Source organism: Petromyzon marinus, chromosome 51 (genome assembly GCF_048934315.1).
Source record: "Petromyzon marinus isolate PM22_M1 ecotype Great Lakes invasive population chromosome 51, UKy_Petmar_22M1.pri1.0, whole genome shotgun sequence".
Lineage (NCBI taxonomy): Eukaryota > Metazoa > Chordata > Hyperoartia > Petromyzontiformes > Petromyzontidae > Petromyzon > Petromyzon marinus.
Window position 1 is genome coordinate 10,896,709 of NC_133717.1, and position 25,015 is coordinate 10,921,723.

The 25,015-nt window shown below is 47.5% G+C and overlaps 1 protein-coding gene across 2 annotated transcripts; it reads right to left on the reverse strand.

Annotated features, from left to right (window-relative positions):
- On the reverse strand, positions 1–24,522 carry CNR1 (cannabinoid receptor 1). Of its 2 annotated transcripts, XM_032973616.2 has the most exons (3): positions 23,779–24,522; positions 21,317–21,437; positions 1–12,565 (listed from the first exon to the last, which is right to left on the reverse strand). In XM_032973616.2, exon 3 carries the CDS (start codon positions 12,389–12,391, stop codon positions 11,033–11,035), a length of 1,359 nt encoding a protein of 452 aa, XP_032829507.1. In that variant the 5' UTR covers positions 12,392–12,565; positions 21,317–21,437; positions 23,779–24,522; the 3' UTR covers positions 1–11,032. The 2 variants fall into 2 exon arrangements, with proteins under 2 accessions (XP_032829507.1, XP_032829509.1); XM_032973618.2 differs by lacking the exon at positions 21,317–21,437.
- Positions 24,523–25,015: the final 493 nt, after the last annotated feature.

A 25,015-nucleotide genomic window follows, 5' to 3' on the forward strand; every position in this document is an offset into this window, starting at 1 on the left:
TGTCATCACCATCACCAGTCTAAATCCTTCACCTCAATCAACCATCATCAGAAAGATAAACGCTATCTACATTCAGATAAAAAGACACATTTTTTTTCTCACTTCAGTCATCCGTTTGTTTTTTTAATCATTGCTACCGTTATCGCGAACACCTTCGCTTCAATCATTGTACAGGGTGAAGAAAGCACGGCACTTTGTTTTAAAGACAACACCTACAAATTCTGCAGCCCTAATTGCCGCCACCACCACCATCCGCCACCATTTCCAGAGCGCGTGCTCCGGAACAGCCACTTCTAAAGCATCGCTGGGCCGCGCGGCTGCCTCCGCAGCTGACCGCCGTGTCAATTGGAAGAAAATTACGGCCCCGTAAATGTTCCCGCTGGCAGTTAAAAGCGGAATGGGGGCAGAACGCACGGGCGGTGCCCGCAATGGGGTGAGCTCTTGAGTGGGGTTTGTTGTTGTTGTTGTTCAGGGAGGTGATTCATTAATCTGGCGTGGTGCCAGCTTCATTAGGACGCGTGATCGGCACGAGTCCACTCGAGGCACCTCGCCGTATTCCATGCTTAGGCAGACCAAGATGCGCGCAGTGGTGGAGTTTGGCCCCTGGGGGAGTGTCGTCCCAGGGTAGACGTGAGAACACGAAGCTACTCTCATTTGGTTCTGGGATCATTAATTAGTCGATTAATCTACGGCATATTTTGTAATCGACTCACAGTCGTTTTGTCGTTGTGGTCCCATTAATCGAGTACCCCCTTTAAACATTTCTGCCGCCCCAACCGAAAGGTCAAAACCCCCCTACAATCCATGCCCAGCGTGGCAGTGGACTGATCATATCGATGATTGCCACCAAGCTCCAGCCCATCACCTCCCATCCAGCAGCACAAGCAAAGAACAGAGGAGAGATAGACTTCCACCCTCTACCCAACTATTTTTGTGTTATCCGATGAGTTGAACAATTGAACTGATCATCGATCAGGGGGAGATGATTTATCACATTTGGTGACACAGGAGTGTTCTATGAGGCCACCCCTCATCGATATGTTCCGAAATTGAGAAAAAAGGGTATTCGCGCACAAAAAAAACGAAGGGGAGTTGAGCTGCCTCGGCACGGATTGGCACGTTGTGGTTTTTACTCCGATGAAGAGCGCTACCTCGGGAGGTACACAGCTACGCTTGGGATGGCATTTAGGTGTAGTGGGGCCCTATGAATGAATGGTTCCCGGGTGGTTAGGGAGTTCTGCTGCACTATTACGCACAGAGTGTTCGCCACAAATGAACCACACTGCCGCGCTGATCTCGTCAAGGAGCATAGACCATCACCACGCAAATTCCGGTCATCCTTGCAGCAGCGGCTTTGGGATGACCGGCGAACAAGGACGGTCGCCACGTCGTGCGGCGTATTCAGATGCGCTTCTGCGGACGTCTGGAACGCTCTTCCTTACGATATTAGGAAGCCACTGGAGCGACACACTTTTAACTCTAGATTGAAAAGTAATTTTCTCAGAACTTCTTTTTGTGTTTAGTTTGTTGTCCTTACTCCGCACCTACGATTAGCACGGTTGGCTACGTACGGTGCGAAAGAAGTTCAGCACACCATATTCTGCGGATTATAAGATCCTTCGGAAAGTAAGATGCAGCATATTTAAACCTACCTCACTACTAGCCGCCGACTCATTCTACCGCTGAGCCACCCGGCCGGTCTCATATCGTACGTCTAGAAAAAAATACATTGGAGGTGTCTGGACACCCACTACACCAGCAGTGTCCGCACCGCTGTTCTGTGCGGAGATGATGTTTGGTGCCGAAGAACACCTCTGTTGGCTAGGCCAACCGCAGGATGCGGAGCCCTCCCTGCAAGAACCGATGGAGGAGGACGCCGATTTCAGGTTGAAGGTTGACCTCAGAGAGGGAATAATCCAAATGGAAACAGACGTTAAATTTAGACACGGGAAGCGAGAGGTGTTGAAACAGATCAATGCGACTTTGGGGGAGTGGCGCTTAATGGGTTTCGCTCACGACAGGTCACGAGCTGCTCTTGCGACTCTCCAGTCGCAATTAATCCAGCTGTGCCGAGTAACTAACGAGCGCCTAATTAGGCGAGTATAAATGTGAGCGGTGAAGCGGGGCCACCGTGCCTACGTTTTTAAAAAGATCAATTGCGGGCAGGGTTTCTCCAGAGTGGTCTTTGCTCTCAGTGCTTGGTAAAGTCTCTCCGAATGAGACCTATCGTAAAACAAATAAAGAAAATCCTCATTTCAAATATGATGCCGAGTCAATTATTTTACTTAAGTCTGACGACACCCCCCCACCCCTTCCCGTCCCAATGCCGCTTCCAATCGCAGGGGGCCAGGTAAAGTTAATTTCCTCTGGAATGAGAAAGCAGTTCAGATTGAGACAGCAGCCCTCGATGGTGAAAACGACCGAATTCAGCTGTGGACCACGTTTGCCATCTGTCAGTGGTGGCACGAAGAGACAATAATCCGAGCTTGGTGTTCGGAGTATCTGCCTCGTGACACAGCTGCATTTTTAGGATACAGAGATTGGGCGATTAGACGGAGTCATTTGATAAAAAATAACACATTAATCTGGATTTAGTAGATTGACCACACTGGGTGTGGCTAAGATAATTTATAAATGGTAAAGGTGCAGCCCTGAAAGTAGTTCTTGCTTACACAACTGTTGGTGGAAGGGCTTCCACTAGACAAAGCTCTAGAGAGCCCCTCTATAGGGTATTTTGGTCTACTCTTTCACGTTGGCATGTTGTGGGCTAATGTATAAAGTACCCACACTTTACCCCACCATGCACAAATTGATAGACGCAGGGGGATTTAATAAACTTGCACCACTGTTTCAACCGTCACAGCGGTAGGGAAATGTATATCACTGCCGACTTGTTTCTCAGGCGCTCAAGCTTGGCCAAATGAAACCCACTCAAGCTACAGCCGCTACTCTGAAACGTCGTTCCAGATCATCAGGAGCAATGCAAGAACCCAGGCAGTTTTGCCTGCCACAGAACGGCGAACACGAGCGGAGGCGCGAAGCCAAGCCGACGTCAGACATCGTATTTGTATGACAACATCACGTGGCGTTCGTCTCGGAGGACAGGCGTGGGGCCCTGCTTGAGAAGGGACTGCTCCTCCTCCCCTATTGAGCCCGAGCTCCCTGCTGACCGCAGTGTCGCCAGAAACTCAATAATGCTCAAGCAGTCTAAACGAGCCAATCAGCGGCACCGCTCGCTTGCTTCCCGCTGCTTTCGCAACTCTCGAAGGCTGCGTTTGGATGTTTGGGAAAGGGAATTCCCGCTTGCCGGTGATGTGCAAATTCCACGTGTTAAAAATAAATGTATTGGTTTATCTTGCAACTTGGCCGTTTGTCTTCAGTGCCAATCTGTGGCCATTATTATATTATTGGACATGCTTCTGCTAAAAGGAAACCCATAAATGCACATTCCACTGTTGAAACATTCACATTTTGTGATAATATTGATGATAAAACGACGTTTCTTTAAACATGTCTGACTCTTTTCAATAGTTATTTTTCTCTTTACCTTGGCAGTGTCGCTGTGTGGAGGGATTTAGCAATAAGCACACGCCTCTGCGCCTGAGAAATTACAGTCAATTGCATCAGATTCCTTATTCCCCAGCTCCTGTCAATTTCATGCGATTCCACTTTGATTTCTCCAGCGAATGCTCATTTATCAACGTGTGTCAGCAGAAGGCAATACCAGTCTGGGGCAGAGGGTCTCCTGGGAGCGGATGGTATTGGTGGGGAGGCCGCATGTGTAGAGGAGGGCGGAGGAAGAGAGAAAGCTAAACACAAAATACGGCAGCGAGATGCCTGGGAAGGCGGATGCGGTAATGAGCGACTTTCTTAAATAAGCCTCGACTCCAGCACTTTGATACCCCCACTTTTCAATGAACCACACAACTCGAGTTTCCCCGTCCAAAACTCCACTTCCATGTTTGTAGGCAACTTTGTGTTGGCTGCCAATTCGGGCAGGTGCCTGGACTCTATGGGCTGATTTCACATCATATGCTGCACTGTTTTAAATTTTACATCAAATTTCAGTCTGAGTGGACATATACATTTCCGGGAAATATTTTTGCCTAACTAATGTAATAAAGCGACTAACTCGAAACATCGTGGAAACACCACTTATTTGATTTGCACCAGCTCGATTTCGTCCATCAACTCAGGGTTCTGGGAGAGATCAGGCCAAATTAGGATGAATCAGGCCAACTTGAGTGCACTCGAGTCCATGAAAATGAGATATTAGATTGCCACACACTAGTTTAATTCAGAGTCAGCGACTCTGAGTAAAACTGCACTCGCCTCAATACAGGGAGTGAAATTGGGACTCTCCAGGTTATGCAGTGTATCCGGGTTACACGGCGTAACAGGGCATTGGTTAACCATGCCTGCCTCTGCACTGTAAGTCCAGCAGCACAAGGCCGATTGAACGCACGATCCCCCCCACATCTCTTTGGGAAAACTTTTCCGTAACCGCACTTCGAGATGCCCCTTTGGGTGGCCTTCGTTTTTTTTTACAGATTACACAACGCCAACAAATCGAGCAATCCGCCGGTAATTTGTGCTCACTGGAGTCTGCCACGGCCCACACGGGTTGTAAGCATCGATGACGAGCGTCTCGTTACTCGCGAGAGACGCGAGTGACCACTGAACACCGTCGCATCCCACCTCGTGCGCCACTTGGGGGGGGAGGGGGGGCGGGGTGTCTGATCCATTTTCCGACGCAATTGTTCAACAACGCGTTTGGAAGTGTTTATCGTACTTCCGGAGGTTTCCGGCGTCTTAACACGGGCCGCCGCATTTTTCGGGTGTCTCTTTTCGCGACGCTTGCCGGATATTTTCACGAACCATGATTTCTTTTTTTTCTTTCAACGAACAAACATTGGCGTTGCTGGAACTGTGAAAGCTGCCGGCAACCGTTCCGCAGGCGGCAAAGCCACGAGGGTTTTTGTTTTTTTGAGGTCAGCCAAGTTTTGGACGTTCGACGAGACTGATGAACATCGCGGCAGCGGCTGAGAAGGGGCTGTTCTGATGACAGTCGCCCGAGTGAGTACCGTCCGGAAAAAAACAAGTGACAGGCCGTTCCTCACATCGATGTGGCTTCCACGGGAATAATCTACGCTCGGTCAAGACGCTTTGTTGGGAAAGGACTGCAGGTGTACGTCGTGGTCTCGAAGAATTGTGGGTCGTTCCTCACCCACCACCGCGAATGTAATTGTCTGCGTGACTTTAAAAGAAGCAATCACAGTTTTACTGAAGCACACAAAACACATATTGCACAATACGAAGTACTGAATTATCATTGCCATTAGTATTGCCACACGGCACCACAGCAGAAAAACACAAAGTCGGGATGCACAGTCAATCCCTTTGCCCCGAGTGCCCCGAGTAGAAGCAACGACGAAATGTAAGTCGTGAGAAATAGCGCAGAGTACCCTCTACAGAACCCTCTATGGGGCCAAGTGCTCAAAGAGAGAGAGATAAAAACGCTTTCAAACATAAACCTACGACACAGTAGGAAGCCTTCTGAGAAAAGAAGGAACCTCTGAAATAATTTCCAACAGTCTGATTATCAAAGTTATGACATATATTTCGTTAGATTTTTTTTAAAGCCACCTTTACACATATTCACCCCTCTACACGCACGCTGTTCCAGAGGATATCAACTTGTAGAAGAAAACAACACTAAAAAAAGGAACCACAAATCCTCTACAACTCAGCGTGAGATATCTAAAGTCTTCCGAATAACACCGAACCTTCGAAACAGAACAGACTGATCCCTTTTCACTGTTGGCACTTGTGTATGTTGGAACCATCTCTTAAAGTGCAGGCACAGATGTCAGCAGTGAGGTCGGAAACATTCCATTTGTGTGAAGGGAATTCATATTCTGACCCGACACTTCCCTCGTGTCTTCCAATCCCGACCTCAAGTCTGATATTTTAACCCATCCAGGCAAACACTGACTGCATGGCATTGCAGGAGCCTACACTGCACATGTCCAGAACAGAGCCCAGGGGTCGGAATCATACAGAGTTCAGTGCGGTGACAGAAACCTTTCACAACTAAAAGTTCACAAGTTATACATTTCCTGTGCATTTCATTTGGTCAAATAATGTATGGGGTGTCCGCTTTTCAGTTTTTGTTTGGTCTGCTTCACCCCCCCCCCGCTCCTTACAATCATAAATTTGTTTATAAATGCGCCAGTTCGTGCATGGCACTGATATCGCAACAGCTGCTGCCTACGCATTTGAAGCGACCTTGCGTGGTCCTGATCGCCGTTTTATTTTTACAATAGACGGTGAACTTTGGCAGCAATGCCACCGAGTAGTGCTGTGAATCAAACCTTCAACTTGTGTAACCTGTACTCTTTGGTTCTTTCGGTAAAAGTCACGTACGTAGGTATACCGAAATAACCAAAGAGCGTGGATTCCTGCAGTCACGAAAACTTAAAAAAATCAAGATCGTGTAACCTGACCCCGTAGAAACTGGATCTCACTCGGTCAGCCAAGCCACCACCACTACTCCCCTTCACATATGCTGATTCTATTTACTGGGTTAATCTATATATATTAATATTTATATACATGTACACAGTACAGCCCTTTTTGCCAACCCATTGCTGGATGAGGGCCTTCCCGCTCCGTGCGAGTCGCGGTGGTTGTTTGACCATACGTCACCATGGCTGGTCAATACAGGTTGGTGAAGGTGCAGACCATAGGCTTGGGAGCATAGTATAGTACATTGATGTATTATGCCGGTCTGCCCTCTATTGCCCCCACGTTATCCCTGCAGCCTAAAACACCTGCGATCCATGACGGTCACCCATCCAATCAATACCCAGGCTCACGCCTGCTCGGCTTCTGAGATTTGATGCATCCTAGGTGATTTGGTCAGAGGCACTGGTCATATAGCTCAAGGTGCATCCCTGCAATTACACGCTCATGCCACTGCTCGTGAAAGGGCTTCCGCTAGAGAAGCCCTCCAAATGGTATTTGGCCTAATCTTCCATTACAACTGCTTACATGCATAAAACATTGTCTACTGTAGTGTGTGTTTTTTTTGCCACAGGTGCTATCTTAATGCACAGGCGGTCAAACACCTGATCCATCCACCCAGGCGGACAGCCAGATTAGACGTTATGTGAGCGAGTTCCCCGATAGGCATCATCAGCCATAAAAAAAACCGAGAGGTGGACACCCGCACATCACATTAGACAGCACCACAGTGGGAGTCGCACGAGGCTCACGTACGCAGGTCACAGTACGCACATTCAAAATATCACTCCGCATATAGATTGTATACCGTATGTATAAGATATAGATTTGCAACGCACTATAAGTTGTTAAGTTATTTAGCGTTTCACACGGTGCTTTGAATTAGGCACCTTGAATAGACCCACTATCTTAGACGACTCTCGTTAATAAAATTGGCTTTACTTCGCTACAACCGTGTATAAATTAAAGCCAGTTTTTTTTTCTTTCTACAAACACACTGCAGTTCAACGTTGACTTTTGAATAACAAAGCGCTAAAACCGACACCAACCATTTATAACTGATTATACTGTTGCAGCTTTGAATGCTTTCGTGGGAACGGTGGCAGCGTTTGAATTTTTTATATATATATTCTCTCCGCGTTTCCATCCAGTGGGGAAACATTTTTTTCGTGTGAAATTTCCGAGGTCGCCGGTGGCCATCGCAATTAGCGCAAGCCGCATGCAAAACAATTAATCATTCAGTTAATAGTAATGGCTGTGCCTAACCTCTCCAAAGCAAACGATGCCGGTGAGGAATGTGTTTTGAGGGCCTGTGCGGGAGATGCCGGCGGCTGTGCGACAATTCACGGTTGCCATTCGTGGTGGTGGTGGTGGTGCAGTGCCGGATTACCGTAGTAGCAAAAGTAGCTACACATGTAGATTCTACGGGCCCCGCACTTTCAAGGGCCCCGCGCTAAATGCTTTCAAGCTATCAATTCCGGTTCAGTGATTCTGCACTTGCTCTATTACTATAGTACTATACCACCTTAAACTTTTATGAACGACTGGGTGTTTGAGGTTAGCGATTTGTCGAATGATCTCGCTGTATAGCAACTGAAAAAAAATACAATTACTTTACTATGCAAGTTAAAAATTAGTATTTTAATATTAAAGCGTGTTCTTTCTTTCTTTATTTATGGCCCCCTTTATAACATATGATGCTACAGGCTCCGCACTAGCTTAGTCCAGCACTGGGTGGTGGTGAAAGATCCTCCACACCTGATTCTCGGGCGCGCCGTGGCACAGAAAGAAACGCCGCTCACTTTTGCGATGTTCGACAAACCTGACCCAGCCAGGTCGATGGGGACGGGGCTGCTTTGGTTTGTGAGGCCCGCACGGTGTTCGGGAAACGGCTGGGAAACAAGAGAATCCCCAGGCGTGGGATGGGAGCCCAAAGGCATGGCTCTGGCTCAGGCTATCCACGTGGTATTTTATCATTGGCAAAGTTATCACAATTCGCCGACAGGGTGGCGCACATCAGACGTAATGTCCTGCGCAAAAAGGATTTTGCCTTCTTTGTTTGGGACGCCTTGAACTTGGCGCTCGGAGGGTTAGGACGTTTGTAGCTTGCGACGAGAATTGCGAAGAGCACAGCAGATAAAGGCCACGCTATCAGAAACAAAATCAGAACGTGCCTAAAAGAGCACCGTGAATTTAAGCAGACGCCATTACACTTTTAATGACTATTCATTATGGCGAGGTAGAAAAGAAATTAAAAAAGAAGAGAGTTACAGCGACTCGCAGTAATTATATTGATTTCATTCAATGTAACTCCCGCACCCCTGTTAAGCATAGATAAGCCATGTGCAGGATGAGCCCTCGCAAAGCCACATGCTGATAAACCAGGCTATGAATCACAACGCGTTACTGGGCAGCCGGCACAGCAGGCAACTCAAACTAAACAGAACACCGTGTACCAGAAGCCACTTGGATCGATTTAAAAATTAAAAAAATTAACCTTAAGAATAATGATAATATTAATAATTTTTTTAGCCCTTTGTCAATATGCATGAAGGTATCCTCATGTCTTGTCAGTCATGGGGGTTATTTTTTTTAAACCTACCATACTTCACTACACTGGTAAGTACGTTTCGATGTGGGAAGGCACCCAAAACTGGTCCAGATATCACTCACCACTGATGTCTACAATGGATGGAACTCGAATTCAGGTCATTTGCTTGCTGGATGCCTGTGTAGTGCGCCAACTACTGCACCATCGATTCACCCGCAACCGTTACATATTCGGTAAATGTTTCATCTTGTGCATCACCGAATCACAACATACACATAAGCAAATGGAGACTGCACATTGAGACGTGTTATAATTTGAGCATGATAAATTCTTATTGATTATATGGATAACAAAAATATTTACATATCGTAAGTGGTGTGAGAATAGGTTCCTGCTCAAGCAAGCATGATCCAGCGTGTATGTGTTGTTTGTACAAGGGGAAATTCCACATTTCTATGGCCTGATCTTGGAAAAACCCACCGTTGACTTTCCATAAATTGGTACTCAATATATAAAGTTTCCGAGGGATAAAGTGCAAAAGTGATCCTTGGACGGAGGATATGAAATCACAATTATGTGATTGCGAGCTGCGTGCTGTAACAACCGGTGTCAACCGGCATGTTTATTTTCTTCTTGATTTAATAACGGTGTCTTTTATATTACCCAGAAAAGCCTCACTGAGAGACCCTAAGACTGTTTACGTAGGGAATACTTGGGATGTTTGACCAATTTTAGAAGGAAAAAAATTAAACCGTAATTTTTTTAAACCTAAAAGTTAAAGATATTAATCGTGCAAAAACATCACTTATTCTATTATCATGGCAATTTTATTAAAATCAGTTGCTAAACCTGATGAGTTATGCAATGGAAGAGAGGAGCAAAAGTCAGACGCAATGATTCCTCTCGCTGCCAATGCTTTCACCTCCGCTGCTCTAAGCTGGCAATTTCCACTCTTCCCCCCTACCCCCCATGATGGGGAGGTAAAGCGGATTAGACTTTGAAACGTCAAAATGGAGTGTCAATAGCGTCATTTAAAAAAGGGCAGTTCTATATGGCGAAGCGAAACGCTCGAAATAAAAATAAAAATTGTGGTGACATTCATGGTGCAAAATTGTATGAGTCCGGTGGCAGATGAGTTGTTCAGCTTATTCGCAGATTAATGTCGCACATTAAATGTTTACATATATACATAGTATTTTTTGAATGGATTTTTTTTAAAGGAACTTTTTGTCCTCTTTTATACGCACTTATAATAACGTATCTCATATAGTGTAAGTAAAGTATTACTCGCAGCACATGCGCACACGACCACACGTCACGCAACACAATTGCGCAAAGCAGTTAATCTACCGCGCGACTCCAAATGGGGCCTTTTGACTCGACGAGGAACTGAAGGCTCCCCCACGACTGAGCCAGACAGATTAAAGCACTGGGGGGGGGGGGGGGGGCTTAACCCACAGCCAGAGCGGCTAAGAGAGCACACTATCATAACGGCCACCCCAAAAAGAACATTCTCTTAATTCTTACCGTGATTTTGCACAACATGTTATAACCAGTTGACTGTCGCCACCAAGTAAGAAGGCAAAATCCTTTTTGAAAAATATAACCTTCTGGTTTAGCGCTCTGATGTGTTTTCGAATTGTATCGCATTACTCGGCATTATGTCCAACGTTTTGCTCCACGTGCTGGGTTGCTTTTTCAGGAACTGAATTGCTGAAGAAGCTCCCCGAACACAGGATACAGCCGCACAGCTGTGAAAAAAAACCCCCTCAACTTCCCGTTCTCATTTATTTACCCGGGAAAGCCTCACCGAGTCTCCGGGCTTACAAACTCCGCAACTGCATCGCCCGAACGAATTCCTTGACGCGAGCAGCTTCGTTGTAATGACCGCCGTGTGTTTGTTTGCTCCCCTTGGATCCTGCTTGGACTTCCACCTCGAGCCACCCACCCGCCTTGTTAGACGGCCTGTGGAGGAACGCGCTCGCCCGTCTCCAGAACAATCTGCGCCGTCTTGGGCTGGCGGGCGAGGCCCGACGTGGAAGGGGCGCAGACGTTTTCGGTCGCCTCGCTGGCTTTGTCGACCACAGTGACGGCAGCAGCAGCAGCAGGAGCGGCCGGCACCGGGGCCTGGCCAGTTGCCGGTGCCTGGCCAGTGGCGAGCGTGGACTTGGCCTGCCCGTCGCTCTCCTGGCTGTTCTCCAGCGGCTGCGTGACGCTGCGTGGCGGACGGAAGGTGATGGCGCACGCCATGCGCAGATCCTTGCTGCGCATGGCGTAGATGACCGGGTTGATGGTGGCATTCATGAGGCACAGCATGGAGCAGAAGGCGAACACGCGCTTCATGTGGTTGTCCACGCTGCCGAAAACGTCGTACACCATCATGGTGAGCACGGGCCCCCAGCAGATGATGAGCGCGACCAGGATGAGGACCAGCGTCTTGGCCAGGCGGATGTCCATGCGGTGCTGCTCCACCTTGCGCCTCTCCGTCACGGACACGCGGCTCATCTTGGTGGAGGCCCGCCTGATCATGTTGGTGGTGTGGCGGTGCGCCTTCCACAGGATGAAGCCGTACGCGTAGATGATGACGACGAGCAGGAAGGTCACCAGGCTGATGAACGAGAGCAGGTACATCTTGTCGATGTGCGGGAAGATGTCCGAGCACTTGGAGTGCAGCTGCCGGCAATTCCAGCCCATGAGCGGCAGGGCGCCGGTCAACAGCGCTATCGTCCACATGACGCTCAGCGCCGTCACGGCCCTGACGCGCGTCACGATGGTCCTGTAGGACAGCGGCTGGTGGATGGAGATGTAGCGGTCGATGGCGGTGAGGAAGAGGCTGCAGACGGAGGCGGTGAACGATGCCGTGACGCCGCCCAGCTTGAACAAGAAGACGTTCTGCGTGTCCTTGCGGTGAAAGACGTGGAAGTCCGTGAAGCTGTACACGAACACGATGCTGGAGAGCAGGTCCGAGAAGGCCACGCTGCCCAGGAAGAGGTACGAGGGCTTCCTGCGAAGGCTCCGCGTGCGGAAGATGATGAAGAGGACCAGGGCGTTCTCGAGCACGGTAAAGATTCCCATAGTGAGCGAAAGCACGCCGATTGCCGTCTGCTGGTCCCTGGTCAGGATCATGAAACACTCCATGTCCAAGAAGTTCCCGCTACAGTTCAAGTTTTCCTCGAGTGGTTCCAACGTCGTGGCACCGTCCAGGCCGCTGGTGGAATTGGGGTCCCACGGTGTGTCAACTGGAGGTCGCTCGGTTTGCAGCCGAGTGATGATGTTGATTCGCGGCTGACCGGGGTTGCCCCTGAGCGGCTCCATGGCTGGGCCGTGTAAATATTCTCCACTGCCCCGCTAAAGAGAATGTCAACGTGTTTCCAGTATGGGCGGATATGAGGTTGAGCTGAGATGAAGACAACTCCCGGGGTCCATCGCTTCGCAGAGGAAGAGAGGGAGGTTTTTTCTTGTTTCGGTCACTGAATAACGTTAGCGCTCCTGGGAAGACATAATACATCGGACAGGTATTAAAATGGTAAACACGGGGCCTCTTTTTTGATGATAAAACAAATTACCTTGTGCTTCACGATTTCATTAAAATTCATTTCATGTTCGATAAAATAGTGAAAATGAAAAATAGATTTTTTTAAATGGAAAAATGCATCAAAGTAAACGTAAATTGAGTCGCCTTTGAATATTTATGTCGACCAAAATGTATGAATTCAATCCATTCATTGCTATCAGCACATCCGATGCACGGTGTTCGGTGTGATTTGTAATGCTCACACTGACTCTATCACATGTTAAATAATGTATAGTTAATGTGATACATATATTTATCTGATTTACACAGAGGATGCTTTTAAATGACTGTCCTTTTTCCATTTTAAAGATTTCTTTTGTCAGTTTTATTCACGAACGTTAGAACACAGCGGTAGCATTGCAATTTAGATTTATCGGGCATCTGAATTTTACTGCATCTCAAGGTTAAAGGCGCAGCCCTGAAATGCCTTGCTCACGCCACTGCTAACGGAAGGGCCTCCACTAGAGGCAGCTGTAGAAAGCTCCTCTATAGTGGTAATTTAACCTACGTTTCTACGCCGCCCAGACATCCTGAAAGAGGTGAAAGTATCCACACTTTACCCACAATACGCAACCGGCTGATTGTGTGGTGAACCCATTTACACTGCTGGGTGGACAGAGGTGGAGGGATCTGAGAAGCTTATAGCATCGTTACAGCTGCCGTGCTGGGAGACTGAATCGAACTGGCGACCATGGGATTGGGTGCCACGGTGGCCAGATGTTAACTACTTCACCTGGTATTCAGGAAGTCGTGGGTGCGATCCCGACCCTGACACCTGCTGCATATTTGGAGTTTGCGTGTGTTTCTCCGGATTTTCTCTCCACATTTAGAAACACGCGTTTAGAGTATGTGGCTGCTACACATTTCCACATGATAGGCCACTTAGTTGAGCTATTATTTTTGACCAGGTCCCTTCTGAAATAGAGCTATACTGTATAGCTCAGTGGGGCCTTACCTGGTAAAATAAAAAAAAATAGTTTCATTTTAGTTTTATTGGCAATCCAGTCTGTGAAACGATGGCAGCATCCCTGCATCTAAAGACGCTGCACACAAAGTAATGGAATTTAGTTCCCGAAGATAACGGCCCAGGATGATTTGAGGCCACCTAATGGCACTCATAAGATAAAAATCAATGCAGTAAGACGATTTATAATCTCGGAGCTTAACAGATATACAGGACGAACATTGATCAGTGGAATAACACATGTTGAAAAGCACTGTTGCGCTGATTACACGTAAAGTTATGGAAACATGTATAAACACTCTTCGTGCATAATAGGGTTTTGGGTCAGGCCGTGCGAGTTAAATGTGTGTTGTATACCCTCCTCTACCCATAGAAGAACGTGTGCACGCATTACTACTGTTCCGCAGCACCGCCGGTGTGTTGGAGAGTGATCGACACGAATTTAACAATTGGCAAACTATATTCTTGGTTCTTTCGGTAAAGTCGCGTAGAAGGGAAGCAATAAAAAAATTAAAATATGAAGCAGTATGTTTTATTTTTGTATTTTATTGTTTCCCTTTTACGTGACTTTACCGAAAGAACCAAGAATATGAATCCCTGCAGTCACGAAAGCTTTAAATCAAAATTGCCACACTGTCTGATGATGCTGGTTGGACCTACCAGCGAAACTTCGTACCCAATTGTTAAACGTTCGTGGATTACTCTTCAACACTACTGGTCGTGCTGCGGAACCGGTACAAAATTGGCGCCTTTGTTCATCATGTGACAACTTTATTAATTGCTTTTATTCGGTGTAGGAGGGTGTACGACACATTATACCCATGTGACCTTACCATAATATTGGTCTCGAAAACCTACGTGTCAACAATAAAAAAATGTTTAGCTGAACACATCAACCCTTTCCCATTCTGAGGCGTCTGCAAGTTTCAGATTGGGTGTCCTATTCACCGCCGAATCTCGGAATGCACAAGCTGTTAGCGTTAATTTTATTTAGAGGGGCATAGCGCCGCTGTTTTTATCCACATTGTAGTCACTGCAGAGAACTGTAGCGACACGACCGCATTCTATGATAGCCGGTGCCAAACTGTGCCACACGCCCTCTCGCATGTACATGTACGTCATTAAAATGGAATCGGAATAAAAACTGATGACGTAGACGTTCTGTATACGTCATGATGTACACATTCTGATGACGTACATGTCGTACAGGTACGATATCAGAACGGTAAAGGTTTAAAATAAATACCCAATGGAGCAGGGCCCTCATGAAAAATAGTGCTCGGTCTCAGTGTGCCTCTGAGTGAAAACAAGTAATTATCAAAAAAAGCCTGAAAAAATGCAACAGCGTGGAGCATACATGAATTAAAATCAAAGTGGACTTTAAATAATATTTGTGATGAAAGTTTTCGATTAACATTTTGGCAATTCAATGTGTTATAAGTTGTGCTAATGAAAATAAACTCGGTGTTTGAAATTAGATCAAGGTCTTAATTTAAAATATATATGTAGATTTGAATGTTCTCTTTTTTCTCTTTACTTAAAATCCAGATCACGCTCTTTATTTATCTTCAAAATGTGAAGCGAACGGTGGTGCATCTATAACCAGTGAAGAAACCTGTGAAGGTTGGGGGGACCACCAGAATGAGACCGACAGCTGGCCAAATAAGTTACGAAACGTCACGCGTACACATGGGTCACGATTTCCAACATGCGTTAACCTTCAGAAGTATTTAATCAGCAGCGCAGACGCTGATGGGGGAGCTGTCAAGGCCGACATTCATTTGCATATTTGTGAATATGCAGGTGTCAAGGCAAACTCGTAAGTATATCTGCAAATCGTGCTTTTTTGCTCTGGTTTCCATCTCCACGTTTTTTGGGCAATAACCCTTTGATCAATTTGGCTGGTTCTCAATAGGATAATTCCTGAATAGCAACACAACACTACCCTCAAGTGTTGTGCATATTGGAACATCTTTAAGAAAGTTAAAGTGCCGCCCTCATTACGGACGGAGGGATGAACAGAGCTGGTGCATAAATGCTTTCAACATTAGGGGGCCACGGTGGTGAGATGTTAACTACCTCGCCTGGTATGCAGAAGGCCGTGGGTTCGACCCCGACCCTGACATATTTGGAGTTTGCGTGTGTTTCTCCGGATTTTCTCTCCACATTTAGAAACATGCGTTCTCCCTGTGGTCGCGTGGATTTTTCTCCAGGTCCTCCGGTGTTTTCCCCTCGACATTTAGAAACACGCCTTTAGAGTATTTGACTGCTATACATTTCCACACGATGAGCCACTTCGTTGAGCTATCATTTGTGGCCAGGTCGCTTCTGGGAAATGAGCTATAACGCTCATTGGGCCTTACCTGGTCAAATAAAACAAGTTTATTTTAATTGCGTAGTTGGATAGAGCTAAAAGGAGCATTCCCATAGTGGCAGCATAACCACCGTCCCCACCCCACGCAACTCAGGTTCATTGTCAAAGCTATCCAAAGCCGGGAGCGTCGGTGGCTGTGGGTAGTGACTAATGTTTCGTGGGTCACTTGGTAAAAGATAATCGCCCGCGAGTCCCACGACACATAATGACGGCAGACTCGATCGCAGAGGGCGTCGGCACGCGTGGGCAGGTGTGAACGCGGGCGTCTCGTCAGCTGCGACCGCCGACGCGGAAGATTTCTAGCACATTTGCTGAAATCTACTGTACCGCAAAGGCGAGCAGGAGCAAAACATGGATAGGGCAAAAAAATGTATATTATTCTCGGAAGGAGGGTAGAGAGAACCTGTAGCCACGGTTGTGTCACTCGCTGAAGATGATGGCAGTGGTGTTTTTTTTTTTTTAAGACGGAAGATCCTGTGGTGCTACGAATCAATGCTGTTTCTGGATTCGTATCCCTCTTTTTCCACTGCTCGACTGAGACATGCCGAAGCCACACCGGGACCATACCAAGCCACTTTGGCGCGGCTAAGGAGGTGCAAGGTTTTTCCACCGCGGAAGTGGAGCGGTGCCACTTACCTCGCACGCAATGAACGAGTCGACGCATGACATTATGAAATCGAATAACTCCGCCACTGACCCTGCTTAACCTCGAACCAGATTCAGGTATCACGCGAGGACCTTGCTTGTAAGCCCAGCGTATCATGGGTTGCTTCTGTTCTCAGCTCGGCAAATAGCCTGTGGAAAGCCACCTGTACCGCAAGGGACCCGTACTGGTATGGCTTGGATGTGCAATTGGAAAATTGACATAAAACGGGCATTGCCAGCTCCAAGACACACTTGGAGTAGTTAATTCTTCACCGCGTTGTACGGAATTCTGGGTGACGGTTAATCCCAGAAGGTTGTTCAATAGTCTTCATATTCTGACCAACGTCAGCACTGATCACAACCATGCGGCAGCAGCAGTAGGAGTTTATGGAATGCTTTCATTATCTCCCCTCGTTCCACAGACATGTTGACTACCTCGTTTGGTATACAGGAGGTCGTGGGTTCGATCCCGACCTTGACGCCTGCTGTATATTTGGAGTTTCAATGTTCTCCCCGTGGTCGCGTGGATTTTTCTCTGGGTCCTCCGGATTTCCTCTCCACATTTTGAAATACGCGTCTAGAGTATTTGGCTGCAATACATTTCCACGCGATAAGCCACTTCGTTGAGCTATCATTTGTGATAGCCAGGTCGCTTCTGAAACAAGAGCTACGTAGCTCAGTGGCGCCTTACCTCGTAAAATAGAAAAAAACAATTGTAAAGCCTGGTAATTTCCTGGCGCTGCTACAGATTGTGGGTGCATCATTAAGCGAGGGCGCCAAATCGCCATACGTTCTGCTTCGACCATGAGACCAGGGTGGTGGCATCAAATCATGATATTGTTATTCGTTAACGCTAATGTATTGCATTTATAACGACAAAATATACATGTCGAAGTCTCGCAGATGGTTTAAGCAAGTGCTGCTCGTGAACATAAATTAAGGCCCAGCATGGCACACCTGTGGATAGTCATATTAATTTGATTTAATATTGTGCCTTAATGGCACATTGCCTTAATCGTCAGGAGTTGATTAAACCATGGCCAATAATGATGATAAATAAATATCATTTGCACATGTGGTGATACATTGCGCCATTGCAACTGGTAAATATGCACTTGGAATCAAGCTCAGGATGTCAGTATTGTAGCGCAGCACTCGATACAATGTAGTCCCACTCCACAAGCATAAGTGCATACACAGACAAAGACCCCCCTTATAGCCTTCACAGACTGTTGGGGCAAGTGCTGCTCGCGAGCACCTATCAAGGCTTGCACGGTACACGAAGGGGTGGGTGGCCAGCACCACGCCCGGCCGCCTTTATCGCACCAGGTACTCAATCAAGGCTGAGTCAACCTAGAGGAAGCCCAGGATCGGTTCAGATAATCGTCACTGGTGGTGGCCGTGAGCGGCAATCGAATTCGGGTCTCCAGATTCGTAGCGGAGCGCGCTAACCACGGCACTACCGCTCCCCATAAGTGCATACATACATACATCCAAAGACAAAACAGAGAGCGCTTTCACACGTACACAATTACACACGCGCGCGCACCAACACGACTATAAATATAAATGACTCACAATTGCGCTTGCCACTCAGGTATTAAACAGGGCAATTGTGTATCTTGGGAGAGAGATCAAGGAACCGCGAGCTCGCTGATTAGGAGCTGCGCACGCAATGAATTGGGCCCCTGCTTTGATGATGAGCAAGCGCTGCCAAGCCCTTGCGAGTCCAGTGATCCAGACCTCCAGGCAATTCACAATTAATGTTGGGTCTCATTTTCATAATTGCATCGTGGCTTGATAATTAATTGTCGTGCGATGCAACAACAAACAAACTTAAAAGCTCGGGCGGGATTCCGTTTGTTATTTTTAATTACCTTGCATAGATTAAAAAAAACACCTTACCCAACGTACTTAGCGCTGCTACATCACCTTTGGAATAATGCGTTACTGAATTACGGCGGACGATTGCAGCAAGCGTTTTGCCGCAAATCCCATCGACATGCCACCCCATCGGCTACGCTTAATCTTGTCGGATGCCGTCGATGCATTATGGGCCGCGCGCGCAAGAGGTGGGTTTTGATAGATTGACCATTTGATGGCACGAGAGACGGCTTAACAGAGAAAAAAAACCGCAGGCGTTTCAAGAAGCAGGCTGCCCGAGCGGTGAAACGAAAGAGAACTTCAACCCAGCCTCATCGTCAGCCACCACGTGACGACTGAGGGAAGTAAAATCAAAGTAGTACCGACAGCGATCCATTCCACTTGACGATGATGAGCCAATTCCAGGTTTTACAACAACAAAACGATCCAGCCTGCGCTAGCGCACGCCTGTTGGTGGACGCACGGTGGTGGTGATCACATTTCACCGGGCAAATGTCAATTGCGTGGACAAACACACACCAGCCATAGCTAATCCGATCTTGGACGTGGGCAGTGGTAGCCCAGTGGCACGGTAGCAGAGGGCCCGTCTCATACTCCCAAGGTGAAGTGCTGGTCAGTGAAGTGTTGGTCAGTTGATGGTTTGAATCGAGTTATTTTTTATCCACCTTTTATTAAATTGAGTTCTCAAGTGGAGTGAGTTGATGGCCACAGTCCAGTCACGAATGACTGCACATACGAAACTATCACATTGCAGTAGGTTCTGCACTTACGTTTGCTAAATTCTAGCTCTGAGAATTCAGATATCGGTGTGACAGTCACGCATGAATCTTACAATAAAATGGAAGGGTCATGACGTGACTGTATGTGTGTGTGTTAAGCTTCGTGCGCACCGTACGTAGCCAACCGCGCTCATCGGAGGTGTAGGGCAAGGACAACACACTTAACGCAAAAAATATTTTTGATGCCAATAGCAATTAAGAAAAAATGGTGGGGGTGGGCGTCGGTGGGAAAAAAAAAATATTTTAAAAAATCCCGCTCGGTGTGCGAGTTCAAATCATCGGGGTGGGGGGGTTGACGAAACCTATCATCACCCCCCCACCCGGCAGGGGTGGATAAAATGAGCGGAAATGTTCACCACCGGCTCGGAGGCACCAGCGCGAGATGAGCACCGCCCCACGCTCGCTCGCGTCTCTCTGGGTGGCCACCTCGAGGTCATCGCGATCGCCGCAGCGGGATTCGTGCCTAGGGCACACGCATAAAGATTCGCCCCACGGGATTGACTGAAAGAGATCTTGCCTGCCTCTGACCCCCTTCACCCAGGTCCGGCTGCCGTGTCCGACATGACGCGTCCGGCTTGAAGAGCGCAATAGAAAGGAAGCCGATTTTGGTGCCGATTGCGCCGGGTTTTTTTTCATTTGTTTTGAGCAACAACAAAAAAATCTCTCTCTCATCTCGCCCCATACTGAGTACAATCTCCACCGTTATGTTTGGAAGTCCCCACTTGAGCTGCCTTTGTCATATCACAATGGCATGCCAGTAATGCATGCTCACGTGGGCTCGAGAATTGCTACGCCTCAGATAAAGCTGACGTGCGGCACAAAGACTGCATCTCAAATCTCGTCCTCGGTGGCACCAATGAATTACTTCTTGTGAGTGGCACATAATGGCCACGCTGCACTTTCTCTCTGCCTCTCTCTCCCATCTTCCCGGTGTGCGAAGTGAAGACATTCTTTTCTCAAGTCGCACATTCTTGCAGGGGAGAAAAAAAGCGTCAGCCTGAATGAAGACGCCGCAAATCACGAAAACAAAATGTCTCGTAAATCTTCGCACGGAAATAATAAACCTCAAGAGTGACGGCGTCTTCTCCACTCGAGCCCGGAGAGAGAGAGAGAGAGCGAGAGAGCGCGAGACCTCACTAATGTCGAACGCGTGCGCGCATAATTTTCAAGAAATAAAAAAACACATGAACGAGGGATTTTTCCAATTCACATAATACGGAAAATACGTACTTCGCGTGGCTGTCTGAATGTAGCTGTCTGTATAACCGGCTTCTGAAAAAATGCACGGTGTCAATCAGGGATGTTGGCACGTGAAAAATATTTCAACATAGGCCGTGGACAGATCTGAGCTCCGTGCCACTGGCGATGCCTCCGCGTGAAAACTCAGCCTCCCGCAATAATCTCTGCTTTGTTGGGCTCAAGGAGAAACGCGCCGAGATTCTAGCAAGCGACTGCTGCAGGCAAGTGGGGGATGCAGCCGTTGTTTTCATCAAACGCTCCTCTCGCAAGTTTATTAAATTCCCACCTCCTCCATCCTCCCCCCCCCCCCCCGCTTCTCTCCACCAGTCACAACAGTGGTGCTTGCAGATCTCATTGGGTGGGTGCGGGGGGGGGGCCTTAAGCAGAAATTAATTTAGCGCACCTTCTCTTTGTATTTTTTTAACGCCTAGCGAGATGACAAAATAAATATATATACACAAAAGGTAGGCATGTAGTGAGGTGAGAGAAATGCAAAAGAAAGAGGAGCGAGATGAGAGAGGAAAGTTATTAACAGGATAGTGATGAGAGAGATTAATAAACGTGTTGTGTTTATTAGGACTACAATTTTAGCTGACATATGGCCCACCCCTATTTTTTCATGAACCTGTGGCCAATTGGGCTGCTTAGGCTGCTAAGCGACTCGTTTAGTTTGCGTATGCCTCGTGCCGCCACTGCAGCCAGCAGTATCAAAGGACGTGCCACGCTTTCGTCGATGGGTCGGTCGCTTGTGGTGGTGGTGGCAAAGTATGGCTCCTCCCACCTCTTCCAAGATGTCAGGCCAACGTGAAAGAGGTGGCCATACACCCATGAGTCTTCGCTAGCGCTTGCTCGAGCAAAGGCTTTGACGCCAGCTGTGGGGTGAGCCGGCAATCGGACTGCACCTTTGGAGAAAACAAACACATTTTTTGCCCTTGGGTAGGGTGTCATTACGTCCACCGACAACAACATAATACGCGTGCTCATGAGAATCGGGGCTGATGGCAGCACACAAATATTTTGGGCAGATTTTCATCTCGACCTTCATTATTTTTGACAGATTTTTTATGTTGTTAGTCAAATCGAGCCGGCGACGCGTCTGACACCAACAATTGAGGAAATCCGCAAGGCGTTGTGTTTCGACTGTTGTGTCAAGATGGCGATCTGGCTCGATACCATTGTGTTCAGCTGAAAGCCTCAGCTGTGATCAGATTTGCACTAATTCTGTGTCTATGTCCCTCTATGTCTGCTTCTCACGTGGCATCCCACGTCTCCATTATCAAAATATATTTTACCTCATTCAACTCTCATAAAGTTCGCCTGCACATTTGCTTACAAACCTACCCACTTACCTACCAAATTGCTTGCCGACTCAATCCATCCATCGTCCCACTAGCCTACCACCCAAACCGACCAGCCCACAGTAGGAGGACTGACTATGGCAAGACACAAGCAGTGCTTTATTGCACCTTTTAATAGGCTTGCTTCACAGTGGGTTGTAATACTGTTTGTAAATACACATGCACTTTTTTTAGTACGAAGTAGAGTTTTTCTTCACAATGTAATCACTATTTATGGGATACAGTGAACGTATGGCCTATCAGTGCCCCCCACCCCCCCCCCCCCCGTTCTTAGATCTCGCTCAGTAATGAGGCGAGGTTAGGGTAACCTGTTGGGGGAATTCATTATTAACTCTCTACGCATAACTCATTTGGAGTCAGCAGACGGTCACCGCCGAACTGATTGGCATTTCTCCTTTATTGCCGGTGTAAAAACCCCATTATGCCTGCAGCTGCTCACCTTACCGCCGCGGTAAAAAAAAAACAAATTCCAGACGCCCTAAGTGACGGAGTCTGAGCCAGCCCGTCGATTTGAAATGGACCGCAAAGCCTATGATTTGTTCACTCCACGGCAAAGTAGGGGGGGGTCATATTATTTGCGCGTTCGTTTATTGTTGCGACTTTGCCCTCCTCTGTAGAATCTCGGCGCTAGCCGTGCGGGGAAGTGCGCACGACACGCGGGGCCGTTTTGTCAAATTGAATTATATACAAAAATAACACGAGCACAACTACAAGTGCCCACCCCTCCATGCACTTAGCAAATACATAAATAAATGCAGCGCCCCTTTAGTATATTTTTCATTTCAAAATAGTTATTGTTTTTTTTTTTAAAGAGGAAGCTTCAAGCGAAGTGAGATTTTCGGGTGCTTTTAAAAATGTGACGTGAAGCCAATGTTTGTTTAATTCGGTGGCAATTAAGGCGCTTTGATTTTTAATAACATATATTATAGATATATTTCCAATGTTATTCTCATAGAGCACCCATTCACACACGGAACTTTAACCGCAGAACACGCTAGCAGGCATAAACAAAAAATGACAAAGATCCCCCGTATAGCCTGAACAGACTGTAGGGGCAAGTGCTGTTAGCGAGCACCTATGAAGGCCGGAATGGGACGCGAGGGGGTGGGTGGCCAGCACCACGCCCGACCGCCTTTGTCTCCCCAGTGGCGATGTTTACACACCGCACCAGGTACTCATTTGAGGCTGAGTCGACCTAGGGGAGGCCCAGGACCGGTTCAGATAATCGTCACCGAAGGTGTTGGCCGTGAACGGGAATCGAACTCGGGTGGTCGGGTTCGTAGCGCAGCGTGGCGCTAACTGCTACACCCCCCCCCCCCCCCCCCACACACACACACTCCACACACCCCACGCACATAGCTTACATTCGTCAACGTAAACCCCCAATACAATCATCAATGTCGTCTTTCCGACTCAATGTTGTGACATTTTATTCATAATAGCTTAATGTTTGCATGAATAGATGCACAAACATCATCTTTCACGCTACATTCACTCCTATTTTATGGTGCAATGGGGGAATGCATTACCATTAATTGCTCTGGTATCTAAGGTAACCACGAGTTATTCGTAAAATCAATTACAAAACAGTCACATAACCACGCACCAATTTTACTGCGGGAGATATATATATATGGATTTTAAAGTCCCCATAAACTCCACGCACAATTTTACCCCAGCCACATGGAATCACTTCAAACAAAACGCAACCGCCACTACAACGATGTCACAAAAACGCAGAAGAAAACACCACCACCACCACCACCACCAAACGCAACTTAAATTAACGAAAAGGGCAGCGGCGGCAGCAGCGGCGGCGAGCGGCGGCGATGCCACGGGGAACCGCCTGGCCACCGACAGAGAGAGGGAGAGGCCCCGGACTCACGTGCCCCGCCAGCGCTACCCGTGGTGCATCCTCGACGCGGTGAGCCCGCGACTCGGCTTCATCGCCCGGCACGAGGACGTCTGTAGGGCACTCCGGTCGAGCCTCGAGCGGAGCTCCCCCCCACCACCACCACCACCGCCACCACCGCCCTTTCTCGCCGACCGCTCAGCGACGCCCGCGATGCCGCGTGTGTTCTAGCTCCTCCGTGCCCGTGCATTTGAGCACCGCACCGCACCCCTCCTCCTCCTCAGTTTCCATGGCAGCCGCTCCCTCTCTGTGTGCTCGCTCTCTTGTACATTCCTTCTGCTCGCGATCGCTAAAGCTCTCTCGTCCACCCCTCCCGCTTCCTTCCTTCGTTCCTTCCCGTGTGTTTTTATTTTGTTGTTGCCCAAGCGATATTCCATTAAAAAAAAAAATGGTTCCCTTTTTCTTTAGAGATTTCCTTCCTGCATCTGGCTACCATTTGCATTGTAATTGTACCTGCGATATTGTCGATTTTAATCTCTAACCCCTGGTGACTCCCCGCTCCCTGCTCTGCGCCGTGCTTGCTCGACCCCGAGTGCTTTGCTCTTTCCTCGGAGTGCCTTCTGCCCACTTCTCATCTTCATGTTTTACGAAAACGTTTTTGTTTCACAGATTTTATGTTCCACGCTCCTGCTTGACGTTTCTCCGGCTGTCACTCTCATTGCCGTCAAAGCTCAAGCATTTGTTTCCTTAACGTCTCCTTGTCTCTGTGCACCTTCAAAAAGAATCACGTGGCACTTCACACGGCTACTTTTTTGCCTGCTGAGGGTGAATATCGTGGGCATCGCCCCGGCGGACTTTCATCGTAAAACAATGCAACGCTTTTCACACAAAGCTGCCATCCTGGAGAGGCAATTTCTCAACGTAACAACAATATTCAAAATATTATTTGGTTCATTCAGCAAAGTCACGTAGATTGAAATAATGATAAAATTTAAAAAAACCACGACGTTTATTTTTTTCTATCCACGTGACTTTACCGAAAGAACCAAATAATATGAATTCCTGCAGTCACGAAAGTTTTAAGTCAAAATATTCAAAATGTACAATAATTTCTTGCTTATGTACAATTACATTTGACTCTCTCAACTTACAATGCATGCTTAGAATCGTAGGAAACGATTGTGTACTTTTTTATGCGAATTGTGTAAATACAATTTTCATACCGATAAGAATTGCCCAGATTACGCGCATCAAGTTGTCCAATTTAAAA

Excerpts from the sequence above, each read along its gene's own strand:
- CNR1 (XM_032973618.2), bottom strand. The coding sequence starts at position 12,391 with ATGGAGCCGCTCAGGGGCAACCCCGGTCAGCCGCGAATCAACATCATC.